The following is a 15,053-nucleotide window of genomic DNA, read 5'->3' on the forward strand; positions in this document are numbered from 1 at the left end:
ATAATCAACACAATGTCACATATCGTTGGTTTTGTACTGTTGACTTTGTCATACACGCTGTGGGCCGCAGGACCTAGAACGCAGCTATCATTTGATACCTCAAATGGCAGTGGATAATTCGGGGGGGTGGGGTCTCTTAATAAAAGTCGCTGGCCACGCACCAATACACGGACTTGACAGTCAAACTATCACATAAAATAGCAGCCAACCGTTGATAACCTACGGCGGGTCGTGATTCGTTGAAATTATCTAACAGAAAAGTGGTTTGTTCCCTTTTCCACGATGGCAGCCTCCCGAAATTAACATCCTTCTTTCCAAAATACAGTTTCACAGCATGTATAGGTTATTCCAAGTTTCTGTGTGGCCTTTGCATCGTCTTCGTTTAAACAGCTCTACACCCCAAACGGTTTGTCCCTGTTCTATTGATTTCAGTGTGATCTCGATGGAAGTGATTCATAAAAAAAAAAGTGTTGCTTCACACTTATCATGTTAGCGACCCACTTGAATCAAAATGCAACACTTCAAAATGTAGCTTAGCCGTCTTCTACAAATTCTGCTCTAACCAGTGATGTACACATTATTTCCAGATTCCGTGTGTTTTTTTGAGCTGTGTTAGTTTAACAGGAATCGCAACCTCAGCACGCCCTCTAGCGCAATCGATTTCAATGTGATAATCGATAGGAGTGACAAAACAGAGTTGTATTTTTATTTTTATTTTGGTGACCCCTGTATCAAAATCTAAAAGTCACAAATGTAGCTGATTGTGTTCTGCATTGTCCTCTAACCAGTGATGTAAACATATCCAGTTTCAATGTGTTTTTTAAAATCCAGTTTTAAAACAGGGTTTTTGGTGCATGTGCAGTTTACAAGGTGCTTGTTTTACAAAATAAAAGTAATATGATTACTACTGTTGCACATGTATGTGTAGATACTACATGTTATGTTTGGGTTTCAATATATCACAAACTGTTTCTGCATTTTGATTTGGGCACTTTAAAACTGTGTTTTGACATTGGGCTACTTATCAATCTGTCTTGTCAACAGGAAGCAGTGGCCGCATCAAGATTTAGGAATATAAATGTTACTTTCAACATTAATTTCCAATGGTATTGCACTTAACTACTGCTTTAGACTGCCTACTAATCGTGGTGAGAGTTGATGGAAAAAAACTAGCCAATGTTTGCAATGATGAGAAAATAATCGCTGTATTGACTGCCTGTCTTGCTTGTGTTATATATACACATTATGTATCCAAAGTATGTGGACACCCCTTCAAATTAGTGGATTCGGCTTTTTCAGCCACACCCGTTGCTGACAGGTGTATAAAATCGAACACACAGCCATGCAATCTCCTAAATGACAAACATTGGCAGTAGAATGACCTTACAGATGAACTCAGTGACTTTTAATGTGGCACCGTCACAGCATGCCACCTTTCCAACAAGTCAGTTCATCACATTTCTGCCCTGCTAGAGCTGCCCTGGTCAACTAGATGTGCTGTTATTGTAAAGTGGAAATGTCTAGGAGCAACAACGGATCAGCTGCGAAGTGGTAGGCTACACAAGCTCACAGAATGGAACTGCCGAGTGCTGAAAAGCATCACGCGTAAAAATAGTCTGTCCTCGGTTGCAGCACTCACAACTGAGTTCCAAATTGCCCCTGGAAGCAATGTCAGCATAACAACTGTTCGTCGGGAGCTTCATGAATTGGGTTTCCATGCCCGAGCATCCGCACACAAGCTTAAGATCACCATGCGCAATGCCAAGCGTTGGCTGAAGTGGTGTAAAGCTCGCCACAATTGGACTCTGGAGCAGTGGAAACGCGTTCTCTGGAGTGATGAATCACGTTTCAACGTCTGGCAGTCCAACGGATGAAGAACGCTACCCGCCCCAATGCATAGTGCCAACTAATGCTTTTGTGGCTGAGTGGAAAGCCTTCCCAGAAGAGTGAAAGCTGTTATAGCAGCAACGGGGTGACCAACTCCATATAAATGCCCATGCTTTCGGAATGAGATGTTCGACGAGCAGGTGTCCACATACTTTTGGCCACGTGGTGTACTTGCCTAATAACATGAAATAGACTGCTTTTGTGCTGTGCTTATGTTTGTAATACTGTTACAACAGACAACACAGTTTTTACGAACGTGTCGATCATGTCTTTTGTGTACAACATGAAGGTTCACCCTCCATGTAAATGAGGGGGAAGCAGCAGCGGAGCTACGAAGGCAGCAGAGCAGGCAGCAGAGCAGGCAGCAGAACAGGCAGCAGAACAGGCAGCAGAGCAGGCAGCAGAGCAGGCAGCAGAACAGGCAGCAGAACAGGCAGCAGAGCAGGCAGCAAAGCAGGCAGCAGCTACGTAAACATCTACCTACCAATAGCAACACGGGTTCCAGAAAATCCAAAACCGCAGCCACTCTAATATATAATAGACTGGGGGATCTGATCCTAGATCAGCACTAAGACAGACACGAACACCCTCCCTTACCGTAGAATATACGTCTGCTGACTTACTTGAATCCGAATCGATCCATGAACATGATGTGGTTTCTAAACGTCCTGTTCACGTCCAGATCGATCTGTTTGATTTCCTGGGAGAACATTCTGGCCTGTTCCTTCATCCTCTGAAAAAAATGTCATTAAAACAATATATACATTTTCTAAATCCCTTGCACACTTCAAACGCGTATTAGAAAGAAATTAACTGCAACAGTACACATGATTAATGCAAAAAAATAAATAATATATATATTTTTTCAAAATCATAGATTCTATAGTATTTAGGCAACATATTTTTATATTGCCTTAATATCAAAAGCCATAATCCCCTGTCAGTAAAACCTCTGTTATTGTGTGATGTGTGTGTGATCTTTGTAACTCCATGTCAACACCATCTGCCTGTTTTCATCTCACATACAGTAACATAATCCTCTCTCTTTTTGGAGCCGCAACCAACAAACAATCAAAAACAATGTCACTATTATTAATATTGCTGAATGTAGCGACGGGTGGGTGGGAGTTGGGGTAGTTGTGAAAAGTAATGGTGCTATAAACATGAAATGGTCTTGGTGTATAACATGACAATCATTTTGTGTTCAGCACTCTGGCTTCTGGCTGCAATATGTGGGGGAAGATCAGAACACTCCTACGTATGTTCACGTACTGTATGTCTTAGTGCCTTCAGAAAGTATGCACACCCCTTGACTTTTTGCACATTTTGCTGTGTTACAGCCTGAAGTTAAAAGGGATTACAGTATTATTTTGTGTCACTGATCTGCACACAATACCCCATAATGTCAAAGTGGAATTATGATTTTAGAAATGTATAAAAATAAAAAAAAGCTGAAAATGTCTTGAGTCAATAAGTATTCAACCCCTTTGTGAAGCCTAAATTACTCCGGGAGTAATAATGTGCTTAAAAAGTCAGATAACAAGATGCATGGACTAACTCTGTATGCAATAATTGTGTTTAACATGATTGTTTTCATGACTAACCCAACCTTTGGGATAGTCAAACACAAATTCAACTACAAACACCAGGGATGTTTTCCAATGCCTCGCAAAGAAAGTGAGCTACTGGTAGATGGGTAAAACAAAAAGAAGCAGACATTGAATATCCCTTTGAGCATGTTGAAATGATTAATTACACTATGTACAGTATGGTGTATCAATACACCCAGTCACTACAAAGATACAGGCGTCCCTTTTAACATAGTTGACGGAGAGGAAGGAAACAGCTCAGGGATTTCACCATGGGGCCAATAGTGGTTTTAAACCAGTTACAGAGTTAAATGGCTATGATAGGAGAAAACTGAGGATAGATAACCAACATTGTAGTTACTGCACAACACCAAGCTAAATGACAGAGTGAAAAGAAGGAAGCCTGTACAGAATAAAAATATACCAAAACATGCATTCTGTTTGCAACAAGGAACTAAAGTAATACTGCAAAGAATATGGAAAAGAAATGAAGTTTTTGTCCTGAACACAAAGCATTGCAGTGGTTGCTCAACTAAAGGTTTTGAGATTATGCTCCGGGATTTAAAGGTAATTTATGGTTTAGTACGTTACCCTGCGTCACTGCTTCATTGCTCCAGACCACAGCAAGGGGGAGTTAGAGCACTGATTATGTTTTTGGGTTCAAAGGCCTAATGTGTCTCTACCTGACAATGAATGGGCGACATAAACCAAATAGGAACTGATAATTGTGCACGACTTCAAAATTGAATTTCAATTCACTGAATGATGAGGATAAAGGTGATTGAATTTAGAACAATAGTGTAAGAATTTATATTCCTCTGTCCTTCATGCGCACACCCTGAAAAATACACATATTTTTTTATTTCTACTCGTCAGTATTACTTACTAAAACTGTTGTTACACAAAGGTTTTTATTCTAGACAAACGAAAATGTTCAATTATATTCTGTCACGCCCTGGCCTTAGTATTCTGTTTTTTCTTTATTATGTTGGTTAGGCCAGGGTGTGACATGGGTGATTTATGTGTCTTGTTTTGTCTAGGGGTTTTGTAGTCTATGGGGTTGTGTTCAGTTGAGTGTTCTAGGTAAGTCTATGGTTGCCTGGAGTGGTTCTCAATCAGAGGCAGGTGTTTATCGTTGTCTTGGGAACCATATTTAGGCAGCCATATTCTTTAGGTATCTTGTGGGTGATTTTTCCTGTCTCTGTGTTTTGCACCAGTTAGGACTGTTTCGGTTTTTTCCACGTTTTCTTATTTTGTATAGTGTTCACGGTTTCATCTTTCATTAAAGATGTTTATAAATAACCACGCTGCATTTTGGTCCGCCTCTCCTTCCCAGGAAGAAAACCGTTACATATTCTTAAGATATATGTGATGTCTGCTAAATAATCAAGTTGATGGCTCAGTCATATTGTAACGGGTTTCTTCTTCCTCCTCCTCTGAGGAGGAGGAGGAGGAGTAGTAGGAAGGATCGGAGGACCAAAATGTGGTATGTATCCATAATGTGATTTAATGGAAAATGAATACAAACTACAAAAGAACAAGAGAATCAAAATTAAAACAAAAATAGTCCCAAATGGTGCAAACACTGAAACGGAAAAATAATTACCCACAAATCAAGAGTGAAAACAGGCTGCCTCAGTATGGTTCTCAATCAGGGACAACGGTTGACAGCTGCCTCTCATTGAGAACCATACCAGGCCAAACACAGAAATACCAACTCATAGAAAAACAAACATAGACAACTCACGCCCTGACCATACTAAAACAAAGATACAGTATAACAAAAGATCTAAGGTCAGAACGTGACACATATAACCTCAGCACCTACATAAAGCTGAGCAAGTCACTCATTCATGGCTTTGGATCAATATAATTAAGTACTAACATTCTTTCTGATAATATTTAATAAAGAAATATTTTGATTATCCTGACCTGGACACCATGTATTATAATAGCCCATTATGGGCTGTTAGCAGGATAATAGACACTTGCCAATAACTTTCTGTATTTTGATACTTTGTACAAGGCAATTGATCAGCATAAAAAACTTTGTGGATGGGGCCTCCCGAGTGGCGTAGCGATCCAAGACACTTGGACCGCTACGGATGCTGGTTGGATACCCGTATCGGCCGCGACCGGGAGACCCATGAGGTGATGGTGGGCTTTTGGTTTCTCTCCCTCTAAGAACAGAAATAAATCATTCTAAATAACAAACTGGCTTTATTTAAAAATTAGTAAGAATGTCTCACCCCATGTTCAAGAATGGCCTTTTTCTCGCTCACTTTAGGTTAGTTGAAAAATAAATCTCCAAAATATATATATTTTTTTTAAACAAAGCGATTATTATTATTATTGATTCATTTAGAATGATATAAAAGCCCCTTAGATATTCTCACAGATCAGATTTGCCCTAATGAAAAATGCCCCATAGATTTTAATTTAGAATCCTCCAATTCTCTAAATCTAATTATACTGTAGGCCTACTGTAGGCGACATGAGTCTCACTAGTGTTGACTAATGTGCTTTTAAAAGTGGTGTAGGTCTTATTTATTTAAAAAACATATTGAAGTTAGAAGCAATAGGATTTGAAGCAATAGCCTACTTGCTGTGGTTAACTATTTCAGCACAGTTTCTCGCTGCTCTGAGAAAAGCATAGGGACTGGTCTTGATAAATCAATGAGATTGTTTGTTTTTCTTGGAATAGAAACACCATAATATTAATCAAATGAATTAAGCTACATTTCTTAAAATCAATCCTATTCACTATGTTCTTGCAAAAAAAGGTTTTAAATTCTCTCGTACAGCCAATATTGAAGGCTATCAAATGCTTCTCAAAGATGCACTCTGGTGGTCAAACTAGCACTAACTAGCATTAATGGTAACAATGGCTGACAATTCAATAACGTGTAGAATTCTGCAGCCCGCAAAGTGTGCTGCAGTATGACGCAACTAGAAAGAAAATCCAAATCCAAATCCAAATCCAGACAGCTGATGTTCTGATAGAGCTGCAAAATATGGATCCCTACAAATCAGCTGGGCTAGACAATCTGGACCCTCTCTTCTTAAAATTATCCACCGCCATTGTTGCAACACCTATTACTAGTCTGTTCAACCTCTTTTTCTTATCGTCTGAGATCCCTAAAGACTGGAAAGCGGCCGCGGTCATCCCCCTGTTCAAAGGGGGAGACACTCTAGACCCAAACTGTTAGACCTATATCCATCCTGCCCTGCCTTTCTAAAGTCTTTGAAAGCCAAGTGAACAAACAGATCACCATTTCAAATCCCGCTGTACCTTCTCCGCTATGCAATCCGGTTTCCGAGCTGGTCACGGGTGTACCTCAGCCAAGCTCAAGTTCCTAAACGATATCATAACCGCCATCGATAAAAGACAGTACTGTGCAGCCGTCTTCATCGACCTGGCCAAGGTTTTCGACTCTGTCAATCACAGTAATCTATCGGCAGACTAAACAGCCTTGGTTTCTCAAATGACTGCCTCGCCTGGTTCATTAACTACTTCTCAGATAGAGTTCAGTGTGTCAAATCGGAGTGCCTGTTGTCCGGACCTCTGGAAGCCTCTATGGGGGTGCCACATGGTTCAATTCTCGGGTTGACCATTTTCTCTGTATATATCAATGATGTCGCTCTTGCTGCAGGTGATTCTTTGATCCACCTCTACGCAGATGACACAATTCTGTATATATCTGGCCCTTCTTTGGACACTGTGTTAAAAAATCTCCAAACGAGCTTCAATGCCATACAACACTCCTTCCGTGGCCTTCAACTGCTCTTAAATGCTAGTAAAACGAAATGCATGCTTTTCAACCGATCGCTGCCCGCACCTGCCCGCCCGACTAGCATCACTACTCTGGACGGTTCTGACTTAGAATATGTGGACAACTATAAATACCTAGGTGTCTGGCTAGACTGTAAACTCTCCTTCCAGACTCATATTAAGCATCTCCAGTCTGAAGTCTTTGCTAGGTAAAGCTCCACCTTATCTCAGCTCACTGGTCACCATAGCAGCAACCACCTGTAGCACATGCTCCAGCAGGTATATTTCACTGGTCATCCCCATAGCCAACACCTCCTTTGGCCACATTTCCTTCTGTTCTCTGCTGCCAATGACTGGAACGAATTGCAATAATCACTGAAGTTGGAGACTTACATCTCCCTCACTAACTTTAAGCATCAGCTGTCAGAGCAGCTTACCTGTCACGCCCTGACCTTAGAGAGCCATTTTATTTCTCTATTTGGTTAGGTCAGGGTGTGATGTGGGGTGGGCATTCTATGTTCTGTGTTTTCTATGTTTTCTATTTCTTTGTTTTTGGCCGGGTGTGGTTCTCAGAGGCAGCTGCCTATCGTTGTCTCTGATTGGGAATCATACCTAGGCAGCCTTTTTCCCACCTGTGTTTGTGGGTGATTATTTTCTGTCTAGCTGTTTTGTTTGCCTGACAGAACTGTTCGCTTTCGTTCTCCTATTTGTTGTTTTGTTCGAGTGTTTTTTTAAATAAATATCATGAACACTCACCACGCTGCGCTTTGGTACACTCCTTTCATTGATGATGAGAGTCGTTACATTACCGATTGCTGCAGCTGTGCACAGCCCATCTGTAAATAGCCCATCCAACAAACTACCTACCTCATCCCATATTTGTTTTAGTTTTCTGCTCTTTGCACAACAGTATTTCTACTTGCACATCCTTATCTGCACATCTATCACTCCAGTGTTAATTGCTAAATTGTAATGACTATTGTTTGCCTTACCTCCTTACTTAATGTGCACACACTGTATACAGATTTTTCTATTGTGTTATTGACTGTACGTTTGTTTATCCCATGTGTAACTCTGTGCTGTTGTTTTTGTCACACTGCTTTGCTTTATCTTGGCCAGGTTGCAGTTGTAAATGAGAACTTGATCTCAAGTGGCCTACCTGGTTAAATAAAAGTGAAATATAAATATATATTTTATTTTTAAGAACCACTGTATGTTTGGGGCCAATCCAACACAACACATCACTGAGTTCCACTTCATATTTTCAAGTATGGTGGTGGCTGCATCATGTTATGGGTATGCTTGTCATTGGAAAGGACTAGGGATTTTTCTGTTTTGGATAAAAATAAACGGAATAGAGCTAAGCACAGGCAAAGCCTTAGAGGAAAACCTGGTTCAGTCTGCTTTCCAACAGACACTGGCAGACAAATCCACCTTTCAGCAGGACAATAACCTAAAACGCAATGCCAAATGTAGACTGCAGTTACTTACCAATACGACATTGAATGTTCCTGAGTGGCCTAGTTACAGTTTTGACTTAAATTGGCTTGAAAATCTATGGCAAGACATAAAAATAGCTGAACACCAATGATCAACAACAAACCTGACAGAGCTTGAAGAAAATTGTACAGAGACTTGCCCAGAAAGACTCACAGCTCTAATCACTGCCAAAGGTGATTCTAACATGTATTGAATACTTATCTGATTTAAAATATATTAGTGTTTTATGTTCCATTACTACCTTGACATTACAGAGAATTTTGTGTAGATTGTTAACAATTTAAAAAAAAACTAAATCAACTTGAATCCCACTTTGTACAAATGTAGGGGGAAGACAGGGACATTACTGTATCATACCATTACCATACGAATCACAGGGTATTTATCTCTGGCCGGGTATTCAGTATTGTTGAATAGGTTGTTTTTCATTGACTCTAACCATGTAGTGAACCTGGTTTCTGATAGCAGAGCCTTGCACAATGACATCACTTTTCCTGAGACCTGAAGTAGCAGTCACCTTCAAATCATAACAGCAGAGATTTCATGGTTTAGTGGTCCTGAGTGACCACTGGCTTTAGACTGCATTGTGCTGGTTGGAGCATGGTATCAAATCCCTGTGTGTTGGATAAATGCTGGGTACACCTATGCACTGTTTAGAGTAGATGCTTGATGAATCAACAGTCCGTGTGTGTGTGTGTGCGCGTGTTAGAAACTGGGTACTCTTTTACCTCATACTTCCCCTCGTTCTCATTCTTCAACTTCTCCACATCCAGCATCAGGGCCCAGGCCTGGCCTCTCAGCTGCAGGGGGAGACCCTTATACACACGCTTTACCATCTGAGAGGAGAGCAGGGGGACACAGGAGAGACAGGGGTTAGACAGGGGGAGAATGGGGAAAAACAAAATGGCAGGAGTTGAGGCAGAAGTGTAAATGTTCAATGAGCATTTAAGACTAATATAAACATTTATAAACACAAGTGAAGGGTGTGGTGTGTGTCTGTGTAAGCGAGAGAGAGAGAGAGAGAGAGAGCGAGAGAGCGCACGCGCGAGAGAGTTATTCTCACCCTGTCACTGTTCCAGTATTTATCCCATTTTTTCACCATCTTCAGCCATTTTTCTACCCTTTCAATTTCCAGGTTCTTTTTCTGTCAGGGCGAAACCCGAAAATACATTTGAAACTAGGCAAAATGTTATGTATGCAAAATGAAGACACATTAACAAGACGCATTTACACATAGTGTATAGTACAGTACAGAACACAGTATTTACAATGTTTCTTCTAAAACTACAACCAAATGAACTCTCTTTGTGGGATCATATAAAATATCACTTGACGTGAGAACCTGGTGTCCTGCCCCCACTACCATGACTGGCATGTGTTGGTTTGTACTGTATTGACATGTAACATTGAGGAGAGCGTATCAAGTTCTGCCCAAGGTTAAATGTGGTATTAATTTAATCAATCACGGCCACATGACCGGTTCCAAGGTGTGAGGAAGCATAGCTCCCATTCCAGAAGTGTGTGAGATGCCTAAGGATCGGCTTCACCTTAGATGGATGCCTGGAGCATGTGGCCCTGCTACAGGGTTTCACTAAGTTAGCGGAAGGTCATGGATTGGCTAATACATACACATCGAGCACCCACTAAGCATTGACATATTTCCACGGACACACACACTACAGCTGTACCTGGAACATTACACCTCTATATGTTAGAGGTCACACTTGAAAGGTTCGTTAGTAGATTCTGTACACCACCTAACGGAAACTGTCGTGTGTCTCTTGACTCTTTTGATGCATATATTGCATTTCCACTTCTTACCTTCTCCTCGTGTGCACTAGGGGCTGGCAGATCCTCGTCACTGTGGAAAAAGAATGGACAACAACAGTAAGATTCAAGTAATGTGTACAATACAGTTCACAGAAACCCAGTTTGACTTACTGCAGAAACCCGAAACGGTCAGTGACTCTGTAAATACAGTAATCTGCATCCTCCCAGGGGTCAATCTCCACCCCCTCCTGTCTGCCCTGGAATAACACACAGACACAGACACATCAGAAACAGCACACAGCCCAGGGAAAACATGCAGTTAGTTGGCCTGTTGCTTTAAAATGGTTAAATCAAGTCAGGCATTAGGGCCTTTGAATTTGAGCCATTGGGAAAAACACAACACACGCTGTTCTCTAGAGAACAATACACTTGATTTTAGTACAAACGCATCACATCACTGTGCCTGTCTCAAAGACGACACAAATGGATGCATTGTGTCTTTCTATGCTGTGTTAAATCGTAGCCAATATAAAATAAAATCTCATTGCCTTATGTACATCGTGGCGCAGATATTGCCCAAGGGGCAGAGAACAATTTTCTTTCAGGACGAGTCAATGGAATACATAGATGTGAAAAACTATTAGAAAGCATAGAAAGTTATCAGAAAGCAGGTTGCGGGCAAAGAGAGAGAGGGTCGATACATACAGCCTACAGAAACCAAACCATGCCATCACAGATGAACGGTCTCAGCGATGATGCCCTGAGGGCACACTGCAAATGGTGTCGAGTGTGAGAAAGTGAGAGGGCTAAAAATAGATCCTAGTGGAAGTCATTTGGGGAGAGAAAGCAAAGAGAGGAAAGGGGGCGATTGATATAATTAAACAGTGAAAGGGAGATGAGAAGGAATGTGTGATAAGCGAGAGCGGGAGGGGGGAGAACGAGAGAGAGGGGGAGAGAGCGAGAGAGAGACACATGGTCAGAGAACCTGCATGGACTTTCCAATATTCCTCCAAGCATACCTATGTCCGTGGCCTGGTGGATACCTGACTCTTTCTGCAATCAACAACACAATCAGAAAAACGTCCAGTCGGCTGCTTTGTTAAGGGACAATGTGGACCACCCAGACTTGTGGACCACCCGGACTACAAGATCAAAGTGACTACTCTTGGCAAAAAAGTGGCGAATCTATACAAGCTACTGGGGAATCCACACCCGCTTAGTTTTTCTCTCTTTACCCCAGTAGCAGGACGCCGCTCTGGCCTGATGGAACTGTTGTTGCCGTGTCGGCTCTCCACAGCCGACTCGCCGGTACTCTGCAGAGATCCCTCACATGAAGGGGTATCCCCCTTCCCTGGAGAATGGAGCTAGTAGGATGCTCCTGTATGACTTGGGGGATGTTCCTGTTCTCAATATTACCAACCAGCCATGGAGATACGTCACTCGCCATGGAAGTCGAAAACAGCGTCCTCTGGTAACGGGAGCCTCATTGGAGATATTAAGCCCGGACCGGACACAGACCAGAAACTGCTTTAATGCCCTGGATCTAGAGGGTTCCGGCACGATCTTCCCTGGGGGATTGTGGTTCGAGATCGGATCCGGAGGTACTCCGGCCTATTCATCATCCACGATGGATACTACAACTGGCTCGGGTCCATCGGGCCCCACCACCCTTCGGTCCTCGAGGGGTTTGTGAAACCACTTGAGGCGAAAGAATGAACAGACTTCCTCAGCTATTGCACCAGCTGTCATCATCGACAGTTCTATTGTAAGAAACAATTTGGTTCCCAGGGCAAAATCCCTGTGCTATCCTGGAGCACAAGTACAGGACATTACAAGGCTGCTTCTGAACGTTCTACGACAGATGTCGTGAGCTGATGCGGTCGTAGTCCATGTGGGGTCAAACGATATCCGGAGGGCTAGATCGGAATTTCTGAAAATGGATTTTAAAGAACTGATTCTAGCACTGAAAGATTTCAAAAAGCGGCCAATTATCTCAGGTCCTGTACCATCGTTGGGCCGCGGGTGTGAAAGTTTCAGCAGGCTACTGGCATTACACACTTGGCTAAAAGATTGCAGTATCTCTGTTCGAATCACTTTTTAAAATAACTTTGACACTTTCTGGAAACAGATAATTCTCTACAGGAATGACGGAGTCTATCCAAATCATCTTGGCTCTTGTCCACACATTTCAAGGCTGCATTGAGACAATGACTTATCAATGACCCAAGACCAGCTCAATTAATCCCTACGATTGTGTCGGCGAGTTGTCAAAATGTTGCAGCAAATGTACATTATCCCAGGGGAGTTGCCAGACACAATGTAAGTATCTTACTTTATGCCACCCTGCCCTGAATGTCTCTGTTGATCCTAGAGTAATTGTATACAGTAATCATGTCGCTATGAACCAGAGTTATACTGTTAGCACTGAGGCGTTGTGCCCAAGTAGGTTGTCGACTGTGTGCAGATCACCCTGCACTATTGGCTCAAATATAATGTCTACTTCTGATAAGCTTCCCAATAAAGCAATAAAAACAATCAAGTATCCCAGAAAAATACTAAAAAATAGCTCACCTTAACATACAGAGTCAAAAGTTAGGACACACCTACTCATTCAAGGGTTTTTCTTAATTTTTTACTATTTTCTACCTTGTAGAATAATAGTGAAGACATCAAAACTATTAAATAACACATACGGAATCATGTAGTAACCAAAAAAGTATTAAGGAAATCTAAATATATTTTCTATTTTAGATTCTTCAAAGTAGCCACCCTTTGCCTTGATGACAGCTTTGCACACTCTTGGCATTCTCTCAACCAGCTTCATGAGGTAGTCACCTAGAATGCATTTCAATTAACAAGTGGGCCTAGTTAAAAGTTAATTTGTGAAATGTCTTTCCTTCTTAATGCTTTTGAGACAATCAGTTGTGTTGTGACAAGGTAGGGGTGGTATGCAGAAGATATCCCTATTAGGTAAAAAACCAAGTATATATTATGGCAAGAACAGCTCAAATAAGCAAAGAGAAGCGACAGTCCATCATTACTTTGAACACATGGTCAGTCAATCCGGACAATTTCGAGAACTTTTAAAGTTTCAAGTGCAGTCGCAAAAACCATCAAGTGCTATGATGAAACTGGCTCTCATAAGGACCGTCACAGGAAAGGAAGACCCAGAGTTACCACTGCTGCAGAGGATAAGTTCATAAGAGTTACCAGCCTCAAAAATTGCAGCCCAAATAAATGCTTCACAGAGTTCAAGTAACAGACATCTCCACATCAACTGTTCAGAGGAGACTGCGTGAATCAGGCCTTCATGGTCGAACTGATGCAAAGAAACCACTACTAAAGGACACTAACAATAAGAAGAGACTTGCTTGGGCCAAGAAACATGAGCAATGTACATTAGACCTGTGGAAATCTGTCATTTGGTCTGATGAGTAAAAATTGAGGTTTTTGGTTCCAACCACCGTTTATATTTGGACTTTTTTGGTTACTACATGATTACATATGTGTTATTTCATAGTTCTGATGTCTTGTTCTGATGTCTACAATGTAGGATATAGCAAAAATAAAGAAAAACCCTTGAATGTGTAGGTGTGTCCAAACTTTTGACTGGTATTATACGTAGCCTGTGAGAGAAAAATTACATATTTACCTGATTTGTTTGATATTAATAGGTAGCATTCAATACTTAACAAATAGTAGGATATTTCTGTTAAGTTTAATTCAGTGTTTCTGTAAAGAGATGCTTTCCACTCTAGCTTCCTGCAGGTAGTCTGGGCGTATGGTCAAGTAAAATGGGTTTAGGTAGAGATACAGTTCAAGACGGAAGTTTACATATACCTTAGCCAAATACATTTAAAGTCAGTTTTTCACAATTCCTGACATTTAATCCTAGCAGACATTCCCTGTCTCAGGTCAGTTAGGATCACCACTTTATTTAAAACATGTGAAATGGCTGAATAATAGAAGAGAATGATTTATTCCAGCCTTTTCTTTCATCACATTCCCAGTGGGTAAGAAGTTTACATATACTTAATTAGTATTTGGCAGCATTGCCATTAAATTGTTTATCTTGGGTCAAACGTTCCACAAGCTCCCCACAATAAGTTGGGTGAATTTTGGCACATTCCTCCTGACAAAGCTGGTGTAACTGAGTTAGGTTTGTAGGCCTGCTTGCTCGCACATGCTTTTTCAGTTCTGCCCACAACTTGTCTATGGGATTTATGTCAGGGCTTTGTGATGGCCACTCCAATACCTTGACTTTGTTGTCCTTAAGCCATTGGAAGTATGCTTGGGGTCATTGTCCATTTGGAAGACCCATTTGGGAACAAGCTTTAACTTCCTGACTGATGTCTTGAGATGTTGCTTCAATATATCCACATAATTTTCCTGCCTCATGATGCCATCTATTTTGTGAAGTGCACAAAGTGCACCTCCTGCAGCAAAGCACCCCCACAACATGATGCTGCCATCCCCGTGCTTCATGGTTGGGATGGTGTTCTTTGGCTTGCAAGCCTCCCCCTTTTTCCTCCAAA

General features: G+C 41.4%; 1 protein-coding gene across 4 annotated transcripts in view; it reads right to left on the reverse strand.

Moving 5' to 3' along the window:
• The window catches only part of si:ch211-288d18.1 (USP6 N-terminal-like protein), a 38,951-nt gene that overhangs the window by 7,766 nt on the left and 16,132 nt on the right, over positions 1 to 15,053 (reverse strand). For all 4 annotated transcript variants that reach the window (XM_021606817.2, XM_021606816.2, XM_021606818.2 and 1 more), the window contains 5 exons: positions 10,690 to 10,775; positions 10,570 to 10,609; positions 9,812 to 9,892; positions 9,477 to 9,584; positions 2,511 to 2,620 (listed from right to left, as the gene is read on the reverse strand). In XM_021606817.2, the coding sequence (XP_021462492.2) occupies positions 2,511 to 2,620; positions 9,477 to 9,584; positions 9,812 to 9,892; positions 10,570 to 10,609; positions 10,690 to 10,775 (425 nt within the window). The remainder of the gene's footprint in view (positions 1 to 2,510; positions 2,621 to 9,476; positions 9,585 to 9,811; positions 9,893 to 10,569; positions 10,610 to 10,689; positions 10,776 to 15,053) is intronic.

This window comes from Oncorhynchus mykiss, chromosome 6, assembly GCF_013265735.2.
Source record: "Oncorhynchus mykiss isolate Arlee chromosome 6, USDA_OmykA_1.1, whole genome shotgun sequence".
NCBI lineage: Eukaryota > Metazoa > Chordata > Actinopteri > Salmoniformes > Salmonidae > Oncorhynchus > Oncorhynchus mykiss.